This window comes from Corella eumyota, chromosome 1 (assembly GCF_963082875.1).
Source record: "Corella eumyota chromosome 1, kaCorEumy4.1, whole genome shotgun sequence".
In the NCBI taxonomy this organism is placed as follows: domain Eukaryota; kingdom Metazoa; phylum Chordata; class Ascidiacea; order Phlebobranchia; family Corellidae; genus Corella; species Corella eumyota.
The window spans coordinates 21480210-21500446 of NC_137490.1; the positions used below are offsets into that span (position 1 = coordinate 21480210).

The following is a 20237-nucleotide window of genomic DNA, read 5'->3' on the forward strand; positions in this document are numbered from 1 at the left end:
GTTAGCACCTTTGAACAATTTAAGTATGGGTAGGCGCTTTTGTTGTTTAACTTATTTTTAGGTAAGCCTTTGTTACAAACCTATAACTTCTAAAAAAAGCTTTTTTTTATAAAAATTTACCAAAAATATTTTATTTAAGTTCAACGAAATTGATATTTTATTCAGAAAATGTAATCTAGATAAATGTACATATTTTTTTTAATTTAAAAAATCACTTAACATAACATTTTTGTTTATGTATTAAACTAATTTACTTGCGTTATAATAGTTAACTAGATAAAAATTAAAATTTTTGCTTGTTTATTTAGTTGTGACCTTTCAACCTGTCAGAAAGGTGAAATCAGTTGTTGATTAAATTATGTTATTCAAATAAATAAAGATCAAGAAATGTGCATACACTCATGTAAGTCTTTTGGCTCAGTTTTTGACTTATAAAAATAATATACCAATTTAAAATCTTTGATAAACTGTTTAAAACATTGCGTTTCTTTATTATTAGGAATCTTCTAACCTTTAATAAGATAACCTAAACCCGATAAAAAAGAGTTGAATAATGTTTTCTTTGTGTGCACCAAAAGTAAAAAAAATTTTCCCCCCAAAAAGTTCGGTATGTTTTAAATTTAAATCTTTACATTAACATATTGAACTTTTATTTGTTTAGTTGTAAAGTTTAAAGAAGAAAAAACTTTTCAAGACAAAGAAAAACCAAACAAAAAACTTTAATGACCTTTTGGTATTAAGAAATAAAAAAAAGTCGTCAATATTGGCTCAGTCTTGTTTTATCTCAGAAGTTTTTATTGAACCTACCCTTAAAGTTCAAGTGAAACTGATATATCGACTCTATTTACCAACTCTATTTACCAATTTTAATACTGGATAAACAATAGTTTAGCTTTAAATCTGGATTGGGCCTTTCTTCAATTCTGGGACTGTCTTCAGACTGTTGCACCTGAGACTTTTAAGTATGTGTTATTCAGCCTCTTGTGTCCAAGTTTAAGATTAAACAACCTGCTTAATCAAACCAACTTAAAAACATAAGTTTCTATTAGAAATCTTGTGATCTTCAACAAAAATGAAACTTTACCCAGAAAATAACCTAAACCTGATGAAAAAGAATAAAATAATCTTTTTCCCGCGTGTGCACCAAAAGTAAGTAACTTTTGTATTACATAAAACCTAGTTTTAATTTTGAAGCATTCTAATTACATTTTAACTTTTATTTAGTTTCAAGACTTTTGCCCTAAGTTCTTGAAGACTGTTATTAAAACCAACATCTTGTGTCCAAGTCTAAGAATGATTAAGCAATTGGCTTAAATACCGCCAACTCAAAAACTTTACTCTGGGTAAGCTTATTTTTGTGACTAAGTAACCTCTAAATAAACTATTTTCTTTGTTTAATGTAGTCTTGTTAGGCACCTTTGTGAAAAAAAATTCCTTAAATTAATTTAAATATGGAAAGGCACTTTTTTACCAATAACTTCAAAAAAAGCACTTTTGTACTAGTTTGTTAGACACATAATTTAACTTTAAACTTTTATTTTTACTTTGTCATCCAGTTTCGACCTTTCAACCTCAAAGAAAGAAGAAATCAATTGTTTGTTAAATTATTTTATTTAAATAAATCAAGATTAAGAAATGTGCATACACGCGTGTAAGTACTTTGGATATTTGATAAACTATTTAATCACTCCTGTTACTCTTTTATTAGGAACCTTTCAACCTTTAATAAGAACCTAAACCCGATAAAAAAGAGTTGAATAATGTTTTCATTGTGTGCACCAAAAGTTAGTCACTTTTTCCATATAAAAGTTAGTTATGTTTTAAATTTAAATCTTTTTAATAACATATTAAATATTTATTTATTCAGCTGTAATGTTAAGGAAAAACTTCCCAAGATAAAGGAAAACCTAACAAAAAACTTTGACAATTGGTTAGTGGTTAACTTTAAGCAAAAATAACATTTGGAAAAATTGGATCAATAGCAAAAGAGGCATGCTGAAAAATTGGACAAACATCACTTCAGAAGTCTTTATTTAATAAACTTACCCTTGAAGTAAAATTAAAATATTGTCGTTATTCACAAACCTACGATATTTACTGCTGATTAACTATGAAAATCGATACTTTTTTTTTCATCGTATATTTTTTTGTTTTGTGTTTCTTTGTTGTTTTGTGTTGATTTTGGAGTTATGTTGATTTTTTGTTGTGATTGTTTTGTGCAGTACTTTAACTTTTAGCTAGGCTCTAAGGTAGGCAGAAACTTGGAAACTGTTAATCTTAAGCAAGGTGCCTTGCAAATATCTTTTAGGATAGGCACTTTTACTTAGAATTCAGGGTAGGCACTTGGTCTATAACTTAGATGTAAGCTCTTTTACTAATTTATTCCACATCAGCATTTTTACTTAAATTTTGGGGTAGGCACTTGTGCATATACCTACATTTGGCACCTTTACCTATAACTTTGAAGTAGGCCCTTATAACTAACTGTAAGGTAAGCATCTGTCTATGACTTCGATGCAGGCTCCTTTACTTATTAATTTGGGATTTTACCTTAAGCTTTAAAAAAAGGCACTTTTATCTATGACTTTGAGATAGGCACTTGTATCTATAACATAAGGAAAGGCTTTTTAACCTAAAACTTTGAAATAGGCATTTTATCTATAACTTGGAGGCAGGCACTTTAACCTTGAAGTAGGCACTTGTATCTATAACTTTAAGGTAGGCACATTTACCTATGACTCGGAGGTAGGCACTTTTACCTATAACTTTGAGATAGGCACTTTTGCCTATAACTTTGAAGTAGGCACTTTTACCAATAACTCAGATGTAGGCACCTTTACTTAAACATTTGAAATAGGCACTTTTATCTAAAACTCAGAGGCAGACACTTTAACCTTAAAGTAGGCTCTTGTATGTATCACTTTAAAGTAGGCACCCTTACTTATAATTCAGAGGTATGCACTTTTATCTATAACTATGAAGTAGCCACTTTAACCTTCAACTTAGAGAGGTAGGCACTTGTTAATATAACTTTAATGTAGACACTTTTAGCTTTAACTTAGAGGTAGGCACTTTAACCTTGAAGTAAGCACTTGTATCTTTAACTATAAGGTAGGCACTTTCACCTATAACTCGGAGGTAGGCACAGGCACCTTTGCCTATAACTTAGAGGTAGGCACTTTTACCTATAACACAGAAGTAGGAACTTTTTCCAATAACCCAGAGGTAGGCACTTTCACCCATAACTCAGAGGGTAGGCACTTTTACCAGTATTTCAGAGGATGGTCACTTTCACCAATACCTTTGAGGCAGGTACTTTCTACCTCAGAGGGTAAGCACTTTTACCTATTCTTCAGAGGTAGGCACTTTTACCAATATCTCAGAGGTAGGCACTTTTACCAATATCTCAGAGGTAGGCACTTTTACCAATATCTTAGAGGGTGGGCACTTTTACCAATACCTTTGAGGCAGGTACTTTCTACCTCAGAGGAAGCACTTTTACCTTTTCTTCAGAGGTGGGCACTTTTACCAATATCTCAGAGGTAGGCACTTTTACCAATATCTCAGAGGTAGGCACTTTTACCAATATCTTAGAGGTAGGCACTTTTACCCATTCTTTAGAGGTAGGCACTTTTACCAATATCTCAGAAGGTAGGCACTTTTACCAATATCTCAAATGTAAGCAATTGACGTCACTTATGGTTGGGAACGTGGCAATAAAAATGTGGCACACAGGGGTTATGACGTCATTCCGCCTAAAAATTATTATCATTTATCAGTATCTGCTGCGTATAGTTTTCTACATTTTATGTACCACCGATGGTTGTATGTTAACTTTATGCTATCATCGTCCTAGCATAACATTTTGATGAAGTCACTATAAGTGACGTCAGTAAAAAATTTAAAAAAAATAACTATTTTTTGTACTCCGCATTCCGCAAAAATCAAAGCACTCCGCACTCCATACAAGCACTCCGCCTTTAACGTAGTGCCAATTAAGGTGATTACAACTTAATCCACCTGACGAGAATATATTTTCGGATCGTATGGATTGATTGACGGATAGAAGGATCGAATGGGTCGGATGTGTTAATGGGTAATCTGAATAGGTGAGGGTTAGGATAAGGGTTTAATTTATGAAACTTCTTTGTTTAATTAAATATCCGTCAAATATGCATTTGAATTATGTAATATCTATTTAATATATATTTGATTCAGTTAATAAAACTTGATCCATTAATCCGTTCGATCCGTTGATCCGTCAAATATATATTTTCGTCAGGTAGATTAAGTCCGATTCAATTAAGGTTAATGTAAACAATTTACGGAAAACAAACAGTTTTTGTTAAACTTTACAGCTGTAAGGTTAGATTTGTAATTAATTACTGTATTACGTTAGTAAAACTATTCGGTAATATTTTTTGGGGGTGTGTGAAATAGTTTGAAAAGTCATTTTTGCTTTTTTAGGACAGACTACTGTTTTTTAGTTTTTTGTATTTCAATTTTTTAGATGACTTTAAAATTTAACAGGCGAGAGTTACCGATTTAATAACTCATTTTTTCAATTTGTCAATTTGTGTGTAAAAATAAATAAAAAGTTAAGTTGAATTTAACGCAAATCCTACATAAAAATAAAAAAGACCTGCTTTTTTTGAATTAAAAAAAGGTTTTATTAACAAACCTTACTTTAATCCTTATTAGAAAGTTAATATAAAGTTTAATTAACAAAATTTTGTATGTGTTTTTAAAGGTTTCCGTTTATACTTTGTGGATTTTATTTTGGTAGTCTGGTAGTGATTTTCTAAAGATCCTATGTGTCTATGGCGGGCCAGTCTGGAAAGTAGGGCAGTTTTCAACGAGATCTCATGCGTGCAAGTGTAAAAAATGGCATGAACGCGCGAAAAACCAGGCGTGCAAAATGTTAATTTCGAGCCGGCGTTTTTTTCACCGATAAAAGTCTCGTGCGTGCACGCTGCCCTACTTTTTAGACTGGATGGCGGGTACCTATATAATATAAAGGCCCATACTAGTTTGAAAGCTTTAAACAAAATACATGGAACAAAAATTGGAATAAATTGCTTGGATTAAACCAAAACCCATTTGAAATTTGCTTAATACAAGCAATCCATAACAATTTATTCTATTATTTAGGATCCTAAATTTGTGTATTTGTCAAATTTTATAATCCCCAAAACTTGTCATAAATAAGTTTGTAAAATGCAGTAAGATTACAAGATCAAATATTAAGAAAAGATTTTAATAATTAAAGAAAGAACATTAAAAAAATTTATTAATACAATAAATATGTTTAGATATATTAACAGATATTTTTGTAATAACTGGATAAAGAAAAAATTAAAACTTCCAAAATGGAGATATTTTAAGAAAAATTCGATGAACTTTTTTAAGCGCCGACGAAAACAGACAATTGTTTCAGTTTCAAGCGATATTAATATAGATCTGGATGGACCAAAACAAAAAAGAGAAACTAAAGTTGGATTTAATTTGAACGGATATCATGATTCTGAAACGAAAGTGTTCGAGGTAAAAAAAGAATTATGTTCAACTTGCTTTGAGAATTATATCTAATGTAACCTTCTTTTCTAATTTTTAAAGTGACACATTTTTTAAAAGAAATAACGACTTTCAAGTCTAAACGAGTTATATTTGTTACCCCAACTTAGTCTTAAGTTAACTTTGCCAATTTGGGATATTGTTGATTATAATTTTTAATAATTAAAATGTTGCATGTTTTTAACAAAAGATCAAAGCAAAAATAGAACTTGACTTAACAACATTAAAACATAAATATAGTGAGGATCATACTTAAAAGTGCTTGTAGTGAAATTAAAGAATATTTAATACTGGGCTTTGACAGTAACCTTATGTTAATGCTGTAAAATTGTTTTAACTTAAGACAATTATTTGTGTTTTTAGGAAGCTCTAATAAAGGAGAATGGTGATGAGTTAGTTCCATCCACCAGCTCCCAACAAGACCATGGTAATTTAAATAAATAGAAAAAGCCTTGGAAGCTCACCAAATGTTTATATTGTAAAAGTTGTTGTAGCTAAAGTATTTTTTTTTAAATAAATAAATTTTTTTTCATCAGAAATCAGATCATCAAATAATGATCTTCAAAATCATTCGATTATGACATCACATAAAGATGAAAGTGAAGAATTGTTTCCGAACGGCAATATTGAACTTTCTGTTCCACAAGTAAATAAAAAAATATATTAACAATTGACTTAAAATTGTAGTTAATTTGTAAATACTTTTTTATCCTAACTTATTTTTTACACCACAAACTGTAAGTAATAATGGTTAATATATATTCATAAAGTCATATATTAACAATATTTTCATACTCAAAAATTGATAAAGTTGGTGTCACTGAACACAAAAATAATTTTAACTTTAAATAATTTCACCTACTTTTTAAGTTATACAACTTTTAAAAAAAAATTAAAATTAATTTAAAAAATGACGTTAAATGATGTAGAAAGAACTAGCTTGTTTACATTCTTTATGTTAACTTAGTACTTTCTAGGTAACACGAAAAAATATGGTAACTCGTTGTTTTTATGTTAATCATTTTCCAGTATTTTTGAAAATTAAATTGTAAGTACCACACATTTTTTAAAGGCTCTAAAGCCATTTTATGATTTATTGTCAATCATACTAACGTGCTATATACATCACCTTCAAAATTGCAAAACTCTGTAACATAAAACTTTAATTGTAATTTTATTTCTTATAGGCTGAACCTGTTAATGAGGATTCAAATAATGTTATGAATACAACGCAAGTAAATGAGAAATTACAGCAGTTAATGAAGTTGTATGCTTCTATAATTAAGGGGGACAAAAGTGAAACTAAAAAAATATTGGCAGGTCTGTTAGTTTTAAATTTATTTTCCTTTTACTTTATATTTATTGTCAATTTATTAATTTAATTGTGTTTTAATTTGTTTTTTCAAGTATATACATTATATCTTTATTTTTTTGCTAAACAAAATTAAACTTAAGCAATTACTGTTAGTACAGTATTTTTTTATTTTTAAAAATCTAAATTTTGTTTCCAGCGTTTCCCGAAATAATTGAAGCCCCAGATAATTTTGGGAGAACCCCGTTAATGTATTGTGTTTTATCGGATCGTATTGATTGTGCAAAGTTGTTGTTGAAATTAAAATGTAATTTGGATCAAGTTGACAAAGCTGAAAGAAGTGCCGTCCATCTTGCAGCACATAAGGTCTTGTATTTGTTATTAATTTTTTATATTTGTAGTAATATAACTTTAAACTTTAATCGTTGCACCCAAAAAATTCACATTATTTGTGCGCTGCCAAACTTTTTTTAATTTGCTCAGTACAGTTATATGCAAATAGAAAAAGTTTTTGTCCAAAGAACATATTATTTGGAATAAGCATTAAGGTGTAAGTTATGGCAAATGTAGAGAAATTTTGTATAGCCTATCATATTTATATATTAAGTATTTTAAACTTTTTTTTATAAGCTTCTGGTAAGACTCTTATAACTCTTTACTAATATATAAAAACTTATTTTTGTCATGCAAGCCTAATTTGTTCTACTTTATTGCACATTTGGATACTTTATCTGTCATATTTTTTATGTGTTGTCATTTTTTTATAAAGTCCTTCCCTTTTTTAGGCAAGTTACAAATTTCTTGAACTTCTTCATAATCGTGGAGGGAGTATCGAAACAAAAGATAAAGACGGGCAAACTCCTCTACATCTTTCTACAAGGAATGGAAATGCAAAATGTCTTGAGTTTCTACTCAAAAGGTTGAGTCCAGGCATGGTGGATGTTAATGATAATGTAAATGTAAGTCCCTGGTTTGTTTCCCGTTGAGGGCAGAAAAATAATTTAATTTACAAAATTGAAAAAAATGATTTCAATTTTTTTTTTTTTTTTAGAAAATAGCATCTTACATATAAGTTTCACGCAAACATTAAAAAATTAGAAATTTGTTTAATAGCATTTTTAATTTCTACTTGATAATATTCAAAATTACGAAACTGTTTGAAAATATTTTGAATTTTTAACAGAGAACAGCTTTACATTGGAGTGCAGCATTCAGTAACGCCGAATTTGTCAAACTTTTGATCAAATACAACAGCAATGTTGCTATGCCTGACAGTGAGGGTAAAACGCCGCTGCATTGGGCTGCTAACACACATGCAACGAGTGCCGTGGCCACCATGAAAGTTCTGCTTGTAAGTTACACCACAATTTTAAGATTTTTGTTATTTTAAGTTTTATGAATCTTGTAAAAAATTCAGTTTATAGAAAAAAAAATATAAAAAATTTTTTTTTTTTTTTTTTTTTTTAACATTTTCAACTAAAAATAAAAAAACTTGTATAAGTTTATAAGTAATATTTGTCTGTGATAATTTACCCACGCACCACAAACGACAGTTTTATTATATAAAGATAGTATTTGTAATATTTTAAACTGTTTTATTTAATTATGTTTCCAGGATTCATCTTCTAGTATATTAAACTGGCCAGATAGGGAAGGTAGAACTGCATTACATTATGCTGTAGCTCATGAAAATGTGCCTGCTGTTGAGTATTTACTGGGATTTGAACCGGAGACCTGTGAAGTGGACAGATTGGATAATTCATTCAGAACTCCATTGCATTGGGCTGCACAACTGGGTTTGTAAAATTTTCACTTCAATTTTGTTAGATTTTAATTTTTTGTTAAGACTAGGTAAAAAAAATTTCAAGACGAAAATTTTTATTTATTTTTAATAAAACTAATATTTTGTAGTATTTAGTTTGTCTTTTGTTGTATGAATATTGGCTTTTTGGTAGCCTATGTTGTTTTTTAGTTTTTAGATATTTTTGATTTTAATTTTACTAGCGATTTTTTTTTTGGAATAATTCATAAATTTTAGGAATAATTTTTAGGAAAAAATGTTATTTATTTTTTTAGATTAACATTTTTTTTATCAATCGACTATTAAAATTTAGTTTGTTTTAGTTAAATATAAATAGGCACTTTTCAAAATATCATTTTTTTTAAATTAAGTAATTACCCATTTTTGTGCTAAACCATTAGGCTTATTTTTTCAAAGCTAGTTAATATATTACAGTTAATGTACTACTTTAACTATTTTTTTTTGCTTTTTATTAATTACTTAAACAAAATATGTGAATGAAATTTTTATTCAATGAAATGGTATATACCACTTTAGCATACTCACAAGCTACTTAATGTCACAAATATTTAATTAATCGAATCATCAAAATATAAGAACCTACTTTAATTTAGTTAATTGTTTTTATGTGGTATTTGATAGGAACAATTTAATAATTACGTAATTTCTGAATTGAATTTTTTTCAACTTTTTGTCTTTAAATTTAACTTTTTTTGTGCCAAAGCTTTAAGAAATTCAACCTGTTTTAATTTTTTTTTTTTAATAAACTAAATTATAATTTATAATGCAATTGGTTTAATAGATTTAACTTTTTTTTTGATTTAAAAAAAATGTTTTTTGTTATTTTTTGAACTATGAATTTTTTATTCACAGGCAACACAGAAATAGTGAAATTATTGTTGTCAGTCGGAGCTAAAAATTCAGTTTCCGATTCAAACGGAGCAACACCATTGTTATACGCATCACTGAGCAATAACGCGGTAAGTACTTTTACCCATGCAACTAATATTTTAATAGAGAAAACACTTTTAAGTAATGTGGGTATATTTTAGAAAAAAAATCAATTTAAAGCTGTATAGCTATTTGTGTCAAAGGTTTTGCAAAAAGGGTATTGCGTTTAAATAGAGTTAGTACTTCTCCAACAAGAAGTATAAATATATTACTGAAACTATTTTAATTTTTGAGGACTTTTGCCTGTGATTGACTATGCTTTTCTTAGTTTTATTGCATGTTTTTTGTCAAAAGGAAAATAGCAATATACTGATTTTTTTCATAAACATAATTCGATTTAAAAAAATGTAATAAACAATTTAGTTTTAATATTATAATTTTTTGTTAACCATATTTAAATATTAAAACAAAATAAAACAGAAATTTGAAAACAAATAACAAACCCCATGTTTTTAAAATTTATAAATGAAATTTTATTGTGGTTGAATAATTGAACTAATTAGAAGTAGATTAGATAACACTTAACTTTAATTCTATATCACTTAATACATATAAGTGGCCAATTGAAATTCAGTCTTTTACATATTTTTTACATAACAAACTTTTTTCCTTTGATTCAGTTTATAATTTTAAAAACTACTATTCATAAATTATTTGTAATATTTCATTGTTTAGAAAGGTGTTACCTTACATTTTTAAAACTATATATAAAAAACATTACCTACATTTAGCTACATACCATCTTGTGGATGTATGTTTAACTGTAAATTAAGATTTTTTTTCAACAAATAAATCTTGAAATAAATCTTTTTTCAATAAATAAATATTTTTTCAATAAAATCTTTTTTTCAATAAATATATCTTTAAGCATAACATTAACTAATCACAGTTACTAAATTTTTTTTTACATTGGTGGTTGGTTAAATCCGTTGTTAATTTTTTTTGTACTTTTTTATCCTTGATGTTAAAAGGCCAACTTAATTGCCTTTGGCAGTTCAAGTATTATAGATATATAATTACCCCGATATTAAAACTCAAGATGGGGTTTTTGCTTAGCATAAAGTTATACTGTTTATAGAGCCTTACCTAAGGGCAATACAACATGGAAGCGTTTGGGGTTCAAACCCAAGACCTCATGTAGTGAAGCCAAGTGTTTCAGCCACAAAGTCAAATATAACTTATATTTAAAGGGTGTGTTACTGGAGATAGTGAAGAATGATAACAAAGTGTTGGAACAAGCTGATATAGATGGGAGGAATGCATTGATGTGGGCAGCTGGGAAGGGGGCAAATGAAGTGATTGCAACTTTGCTCAACCTCAAACAACCTGAAAATCCTGCAGGTTTGGTCATCCAATTATTTAATTATAAGTTTCTTGTTGTATTATTTTTTTTAAATAAATATTATCCTCAATGTAAAAAGGGCAAATTTAGGCCTAAACATAGGGTAACATCAGTTTAATTTTTAAATGTTTTAGTACTATATATATTAGGTAAATTTTTGGTTTTATAAATATTTTATATTGCTAATTGAACTAACAGTTAAATTTAAATTCTATTTGCAGTTTTATTTATTGCGCAGAATAAATTAATAAGTTATCAAATAAATACCTTTAAAATATTTATTAATTGTGATTATTTTAAATTGAATAAGAATTTTTTTAGTTTTCTTGGAAACAAATTTTAATTAAAAAAAAAAACTAATTGTATTTATATTTTTAGAAATCCAAACCCGATCAACGATAAAGTTTAAACATTCTTACGTCGTAGATGTTAACAGAACAGATAATAAGGGAAACACTGGTAAATTAATTATTATAAACATTGTTTTATTTGTTTAATTTATATAAAAAGAAGGTTAGTGGACAATGTAAGTGTATATGTATGTCCAATATAAATACATACAAAATTAAAAAACTGTGGTTTGTGGGGCTTGAGTAAATTATTATTGGCAAACATTATTTAATAATTGGGATTACATAAAGACAATTAAAATTCTAACTGTAAAGACGGTAGTTTTACTTAAAAAAAGGATAACTGTACTTAAAAAAACTAGAAACTGTGTGATAACTTTTATTCTTAGCTTTTTTTTATTTAAAAATTGTTTTTTGATTGATTTAGCTCTTCATATGGCAGCATATAATGGTCACGCTCAATCAGCTGACCTACTGTTGACCTTCAAATCTCGACATGACCTTCAAAATAACATGAACCATACCCCCTTGTTTGGTGGGTGTGAAAAGGTAAATAAAAAGTAAATGTTAAAATGTATAAAAAAATATTTTATTTTGTTGAGCTCTTTAAAAGTAATAACAAAGTAAAAGTTTTAACAATATATAACTGGTAAAGGCAATTCTTTAAACTTTCAGTGAAAGTAATGCAATTAACTTTATATTCACATTGTAAAATTACCTTTGTTACATGTGAACAAATTCAATATGTGTATATATAGTAATTACATAATTATCATTTATATTATAAGGGTATAAATTATAATTTTTTATCTCAGTATTTTTTTATCTATGTCACCAAAGGCTTTATGTGATAGGTTTTTGTATTTTTAATGGGAAAGGGTGTGCTGTTGTAACATGTTTCAGCTATCCGTGAATAACAAAAAGGGCTAATATTTAGGCATAGGTGCGACTTAGACCTGAAACTTTAGGTGTTTAAGCTATCTGTAAACATTGCGCTGGTGGGCAAATAGTGTGGCATTGGTGCGGCTTGAACCCAAAACCTTTTGAACTGTGGTTAGCTGCCGTGATTGAAATACCACACTGCCTAACATCCTGTATAAAGAATTCCTTAAAAAAATTTTTTTTGTTCAGGGCCATCTAGAAGTTGTAAAAAACTTATTAGATTACAACGCGAGTATTTCACTGATTGACCTTGAGAAGAGGTCACCTTTACATTGGGCAGCTCTTGGAGGTCATGCTGATGTTTGTGACTTTCTCATCAAGAAAGGTGAGTTTTGTGTAAAATTTGTATTTTAAAGTAAAATTTAGTATTTATTACATACCAGTTCTTAGATACCCTCGGTTGGAATGTAAATTTATTATGTGGTCACATACTTTAACTAATATTTGCCTCTAAAAATTTATTCATGCAATCTACAAATGGCATTTTTTTATTTTTCAGGCATATGAATTGGGCTTACACATTTATATATTTGTCCACTAAACTTAATTATATAAATATAGTTTGTTGTAATTTTCACAAAATTGAAAATTAATGTTTTTTCAAATTTTGCTATTTAACTATTTTAAACATTTTAAAAGCGTTGTACAAATAGGTTTAAACCCCTTTTTCTTAACTTTAACATTTTCAAATTTTTAATTCAAGTAGTATTTATATAGCTTGAAAATTTTAGCACAATTATTGCTCTATTTTAATGTGTTATTTTTTCTCGTTGTCTTAGAATTTAAAATTTTGTCTTCGAATAAAATTAAAGAATTGATGGATTTAGATTTTTGGAATTAATTTTTTTTTTGTCATTTAATAATATTTAATTCTTGTCATTGATCTTTTTATAGATATATTCAAGTTTAAACAATTAATTTAAATAAATACTTGTTAAATGTAGGACTGGATCCTGATATAAGAGATGGTTACAATCGATCTCCACTTCATTGTGCAGCATTTGGAGGTTTTATAAACTGCATGAATTTACTTCTGGAGAACAAAGCTAATGTTGATCTACAAGATTTTGAGGTAATTTTCCTAGGAGCAAAAATAAGAATCAACAATTTTAAAGTTTGGATAATACATAATTTTATTTGTTTTTTTAAATATGTAAGTTATAAATATGTTAAAGGTTTTTACAATCTTTAAATCAATATGCAGAAAAATGTCAGCATTTATTCATAAAAACTTATTAACAATTATGTTTATTAATAAATTCAAGGTTTAAAATATTAGTTTATTCATTTTTTGAGTATGTTAATTATAAATGTCCTAAAATGTTCAGAAAACTGTCAACTATTAAAACAATATGACAAAAAATGTAAAATTTTATTCACAAAATCAAACAAAAAAAATTTTTAGAAACTTTTTTAATCATTATTGTATATACTAAATCCCTGCTTGATAAAAAACAGAAAATTTTTTGTTTTATTTAGGGTATGTCAGCTTTGCACTGGTCAGCACATTCCGGTCACCTCGATGCCACCAAACTTTTGTTTCAATGTTCAGCGTTTCCAAATTTAATGGAGTTTACAGAGGAAAGGTTGACTCCACTTGATCATGCTTTGTTGCATGAGAGAGATGAAGTAGCACAATATCTTATTGAACAAGGTAATAAATGATAATTTATAATATATATGTGCTCTTTAAAGTATTTTTTATTAGTTAAGTGCCTATTGTATAGGTTGCATTTTTTACACACATTTTATATGCTGGTCGATTTTAATTGTAATAAGATTGTTGCAATTCTCAATTAATATTTGCCAACGATAATTTACCTGCACTGTACAAATGGCAGTTTTTATTAACTTTACAGGATACATATTGAATATATTTATCTTTTGAGCCTTGTTTTATTCTAATAAACAGCTATATTATCTAATGATGTTTAACATAACATGAATGTGTTGTATTCTATATCTTTTGTAACTGATCTATATGAAAATGTTAAAAACTGAAAATATTTATAAATATTATTGGTTAAATGCTTTTTAGACATTTTGTTAAGTTATTTAATTTTTTTTTATAGGAGCTTTATCATCTGAAACAATTAGAGATATTGCTGCTGCTAGAATACAAGCTTGTTATCGTGGTTACCTGGTATATAATATTTAATGTTTATCCTTAATATTCATCTGTATTTTTGCGTAAGAAAATTTCAAATAATGTTTTTATTCTATTTTTTTTCAGGTCCGAAAACATTTCCTAAAAAGAAAATCTTTGTTATTTAAACATGAAGCTTTAAAGAATAAAAACAAAAAAGAAAAGTAAGAATAATTTAAAAAAAAAAATTATTAAAAATATTTTTATAAATTATTAAAAGTGTCATACTTGTAAAAATTAATTTTACTTTCTATCCAATTATTATTTTTTTTTTAATTTCTAAAAATTTTTTGAATGCATATTTTTCCAGTGTTTCCCAATATTTATCATTCATTTATTATTTATCCTCGATTTTAGAACACGGGGCAAACACAAACACTTAATGGTTGGTGAAGAGTTTATCCCCAATTCTCCTTACAATGACTCAATATTTGCTGACTCAGCATATTCCGGTGATGATGCGTCACGACAAGACACTTTGGATGTTGAGTCACCTTTACGAACAATCAAGTCAAAGGTCATGACCTTGAACGAACCTGGGACCCCACAACCCCAAGTTGAAATTTTAAACGAAGGTTGAATATTTAAAAAAAAAAAAATTTTTAATATTTTTCACAATTTAACATTTTTGTTTAATCTTAATTTTTTTTACCACTAGGGAGCGTAAAAGAGTTTCAACGAAATGAAGACCCCCTAATTTACACCCCCACAAAGATAATTGTCACTGAAGTTAATAATAATGCAACTGAAAGTGGAATCTTTGAGGCTGAGGTGAAAGAAGAAAACAACTTGGAAAATTCGGAAAAAGAAAATAATTTGGAAACTCTAGAAAATAAAAATTTATTTGAAAATAATTCGGAAACACTAGAAAATAAAAATTTGTTGGAAAATAATTCGGAAACTCTGGAAAATAAAAATTTGTCAGAAAATAATTTGGAAATCCTAGAAAATAAAAATTTAACAGAAAATAATCTGGAAACCCTAGAAAATAAAAATTTATTGGAAAATAACTTGGAAACCCTAGAAAATAAAAATTTAACACAAAATAATTCAGAAACTCAGGAAAATAAAAATTTGTCAGAAAATAAACTGGAAACCCTTGAAAATGAGAATAAAAATTTAGAAACTCTGCAAACTACAATTAATAATTCAGATTCGAATAATACCAAAAGTTTGGTTACACTAGAAAAAAAAGAAAATAAGGAATTAAAAGATGATATAGAACAAACAACAAATAAAAATCACGAAAATTTAACAACTTCTAATAATGATGATATTATAAAGAAAAACTCTGATAAAGAAATTGTTGAAAATATTAAAGATTTAAAATCTACTGATAATGATGAAATAAAAGAAAATGAATTATCTAAAGAAAAATCTGTTAATATTAAAAAACAAAAAGCAAAGGTAAAACTGTTTAAAATAATAAATTATTTTTATAAACTTAAATTTAAAACAAAATGTTAATTAAAAAATTTTTTTAATATTTTTCTTAATTTTATATTTTTAGGATTTAAGTTCAACTCAACCTCAAAGTTCATCTGGGGGTCAACCACAGACAACTGATGATGTCATAGTAAATGATGTTATAACTCGAAAAAGTGAAAAGAAAAGAAGGAAAAAGAAATCACGAAAACAATTAGAAAAACCTCAAATTTCGACTGAAAGTGACGATCAAAAAATTTCAAACAAAAAAATTCAAAAACAAAGTTTAAAAAGTTCTCTAAGTAGCAAAAGTTCAGATTTAAATCAAAAAATAACAAATAATCCTGAAAATTCACAACAAAATGAAAAATCTAATAAATCTTCTGTTGAAGATATCCGAGTAACTCAATCAGAAAACTCAAAAACTGGTAATTTATCTAAAAATTCGGTTGAAAGAAGTCAAAAAAATATTTCCCAAAATCAAATTTCTCAAATAATTGAGGTACCGCATGTGGGGAATTCCCCTCAGAACCTGGATGTTGATAGTATTGGAAAAGACGAGGATATTAAATTCACAACCGTTCATGGAATAGCATATAAAGATGAGGATAAATTAGAAAATGAGCATTGTTTTATCGACACTTCACCAATACAACAAAACAGGTAAATAAATTGTATTTTGACTTTTAGGAAAAAAATAATGCAACTGAATTTTACAAATTTTAATATTCATTTGGTATCTAAATAAAAGTTGTATAAATAATGGAGATTAACCAATTTAAAGGGTTACAAAATAAATAAAACTGCCGTTTGTGATGAGCAGGTAAATTACAACAGGCAAATATTAGTTAAGAGTTGCGACCATATTACGACAATTCAAATTTCGATCATAGGGCAGACTATTAACTAGTGATTAAATAAATTTTTTATTGCAAAAAAAATGTTAAAATTTGTGTGAAACTTAAAAAACTAAATCGATTTTTTGATTTAAGTGACCTGCCAATGTCTGAATATATTGAAAGTTTAATGCAATTATCTGCGCCTGAGAGAAAAGTTTTGGAAACCCTGCAACGAAACAGAAAATTAGCTTTTAAAAAAGTTACCACCGCTGCAATCGTTCTTCAGCGAGCATGGTGGAGGTAAAATTTTCCTATTATTTTAGGGGATATTTTTTTTTTATATTTTCGTTTAATTGTTTTTATTTTTTTTGATTTAATAGGCTACTACCTTTTTAAATATTTGATTTCAACAAAATCTAATTAATATTTTGCCTTATAGTCGGCATTTAAATTTTTATAATATAGTCACAACTCTCAGCTAATATTTTCCAAAAATAACTTAAGCACCCCAACTGATAGTTTATTTATTTTGGCATAAATTGTCCACTAAGCTCCATTATTAGTGTTTAATATGATATTTTTTTATATTATAATTTATTTTTTTATATTTTATCAGATATTTCAAAAGAAATTACCCTGAGCTATACAAGAAAAGGTGCAAGAAACGACAAAATCAACTGAAAACTACCACAAACAACCACAACTTACCACAAAATATCTCAAACCAATCTTCTGTTCAACCAAATATGCAAAATTCACACAATTTTAATAGTTTACCACGAAGTGCTGCAAGTTACCACAATTTACCACAAAGTACTGCAAGTTTTAATAGTTTGCCACAAACTACCTCAAAAGTGAACCCAGTGAAGCGAAATAAAACTCGACCCCAGACAAGTGGAGGTCACCTGGGTCATGACCCCATGCATGAAAGGTCAATAGACGTGACCTCAGTACTTTCTAGTGAACTTGACCTCTATGAAAGGTCATTTTCGAAAAAAATAAGTTTTTGTAAATTTATTAAAAAAAAATTTTTTTTTTTTTTCAGAAAATATTTTGATTAATATAAAATATAAATTTATTTAAAAAAATTTAATTATTTTAACATTTTTCGTAAATATTTTTAGGAGAACGAAAAAATCTCGTCCAAAAACCGAACATAGCAACCACCGGAGGCATAAATTAATTATTTCGAGTCATGACCTCACAGACGAGAGATTGGATGACCTCATTAAAATTTATGGTAAGTTAAAAACTAAAATTTATGGTAAGGAACAGAGGGTTAATGATAATACTAGGTTTGGTGACCATAAAATACTTTTGTAAATTAAATATTTTAAATTATAAAATTGAAATTGTCATTTTTTCCAGTTGTATGAATGTTTTTATTATTTTGGTAAACTTTTTATTTTTTGCATTGATGCCCAAAAAACTTAAACAAAAATAATATTTAGTTTAAACTGGCAAAGTTTTTCTTAAAATTTTTGGAGGTATAAGCGTTGTTTTGTTTTTAGGTAATAAGGAAGCTTTTCTACATAAGAATTAATTAAAAAAATTTATATAAAACTCGAAAAATATTTTTTTTTTAAATTATCTAAACAGAAATTTAAATATTGATTTTAACTAAAATTTTTTTAAGGTAAATCAATGGCAGTTTTTGATCATCGAAAATCAACTTCAAGGCCACGACCCTTGACCTCTGTACATCGACCTATGACCTCTCGGCCTCGAAGGGTTTCCAAAGAGGATTTAGAATTTGCTCGGCAGGATGATCCGATAACGGAAGTTGAGTATTTGGCGATGGGAGGCAGAGAGTGGAAAAGTTCGAGTTCTAAAATCAAGTCAGTTTTCACAATTTTTGTGGTCAATAATTTTCGTTCTATGTTATTTCTACTTAAACCAACTAAGTCTTGGGCAACTCGGACAAACCAACCATTTAAACTTTTACTTGTATATTTATTTTATCAATATAAACCCCTAAGAGTTGAATTGGGGTTGAAGGTTTAGTTTTTTAAAATAAACTAGCAAAAAAGGTAGTATTAGATTGGTTTGTTTGTTTCTCCAGGGTTTAGTTAGCAGTTGGTTTAACCAAGATTTTTAAATTAATAAAGTTCTGATTTAATTTAACACTAAGTTTTTTCACCTTTTTTAATTGAGAATTTTTATTTGTGTTTTAGAAACCCAAAACGTAAATCAGCAAAAGTAAAATCATCAGAAAAATTCCAAAGTCGAAGAAATTATAAATTTTATGAATCTGAGGTGCACAAAATGCCGTTACAGTGGCAGAAAATGTGTAAGTTTAATTATCACAACTTATTGATAGCCAGCCCTTCATGTGGAAAGGTCGAATGCGCGACTTAAACATAGAGTATCATCAGTTACTCCAACCCAGTCTCTAATTGCCTGTGGCAGTTTGGGATATTATAGATTATAATTACCTGAATAATTATAAGCTTTTGATTAAGTGCTGGCCTAGCAGAAGTTTATACCGCTTATAAAGCTTACTTAAGGCGCTACAGCATGGGAGTAGTTGAAACCCTAAACCTCATATAGTGTATAAAGTGTTCTGACCACTACACCACGCTGTCAGTTTTCTTATAGATTATGGCATACTTTTTATGCAAAGTTTTAATAAACATAACTTTAGTTTAAAAATAATAACTTATATGTAAATTTTTATACTTAATAAATAGTTCAAATTCTAAAATAAATCTTTTATAACCATTCTATTTTTAGTAGTAATTTTTTAAAAATTTTTGTAACAATTTAACTTTAATAATTTTAGATTCAGATTTGAAAGGATCATCACAGTACAATCAAACCAATCCATCTAGGTTCTCTTATAATATGAGAAACTATTAAACAACAATACAGCCATTATTACATCTTTATTACTCATCATTACATTTTGTTTTTTATTTTAAATTGTCTAATTTCTTTTTTAATTTTTTTGCCAATTTCTACCCATTTTATACTCTAACTATATGATACTTCAAAATGATTTTTTTTAGTATTTTTATTAAGTTATTAAAGGTGCCAATTTTATTACTTCTTTGTACGGTACATATGTTTTATTAATATTATGTTAATTCCTAAAGTAGTTTATTTCTTTAAATTTTTTTACTATTTGTTTTATATGGTATTAAAACATTAATTACTGTTCATTATTATTTTGTATATAAGTACCATTTGTTCAATTTTTTACCTTAATTCTGTATATTTTGAGTTAAAACGTTTTACATTCCATTATTTTTAAACGATTCCTCTATTTTGAGGATGAATTATAAATTATTTTGATTTTTTTTCTACTGTGAAATGATTTTTTTTTCTTGCCGAATACAAATATTTTTATATAGTTTAAATTTTGTGCTAATTTTTGTTTAAATCTATACTTTTTTGAGATATTATTGATTGTAATTGTCAAATAAGTAATTGAATTGCTGATTAGGTGCTGGCTTAGCAGGGCTGCTGATTAAATGCTGGTTTTATTTTGTTTATAGCGCCTTACTCAAGGCTGCTACAGCAGAAGATCACTGGGGATCAAACCCCGGACCTCAT

At 27.6% G+C, this 20237-nt stretch overlaps 1 protein-coding gene across 3 annotated transcripts; it reads left to right on the top strand.

Annotated features, from left to right (window-relative positions):
• The first annotated feature begins 5322 nt into the window (after positions 1–5322).
• LOC145752100 (uncharacterized) lies at positions 5323–19882 on the top strand. 3 transcript variants are annotated; one of them, XM_082568316.1, is made up of 26 exons: positions 5323–5544; positions 5938–6001; positions 6111–6220; positions 6762–6894; positions 7086–7252; positions 7672–7845; positions 8070–8237; positions 8502–8682; positions 9561–9667; positions 10829–10979; positions 11359–11439; positions 11758–11879; positions 12462–12597; positions 13217–13344; positions 13752–13926; positions 14345–14415; positions 14506–14582; positions 14776–14993; positions 15077–15825; positions 15929–16506; positions 16836–16982; positions 17299–17664; positions 17807–17922; positions 18319–18520; positions 18857–18972; positions 19465–19882. In XM_082568316.1, the coding sequence occupies exons 1-26, from the start codon at positions 5395–5397 to the stop codon at positions 19539–19541; spliced, it is 4764 nt and encodes a 1587-aa protein (XP_082424442.1). In that variant the 5' UTR covers positions 5323–5394; the 3' UTR covers positions 19542–19882. The 3 variants fall into 3 exon arrangements, with proteins under 3 accessions (XP_082424442.1, XP_082424450.1, XP_082424458.1); XM_082568324.1 differs by having other exon boundaries at positions 17299–17613; XM_082568332.1 differs by lacking the exons at positions 5323–5544; positions 5938–6001; positions 6111–6220 and adding an exon at positions 6604–6622.
• The last annotated feature ends 355 nt before the right edge of the window (positions 19883–20237 follow it).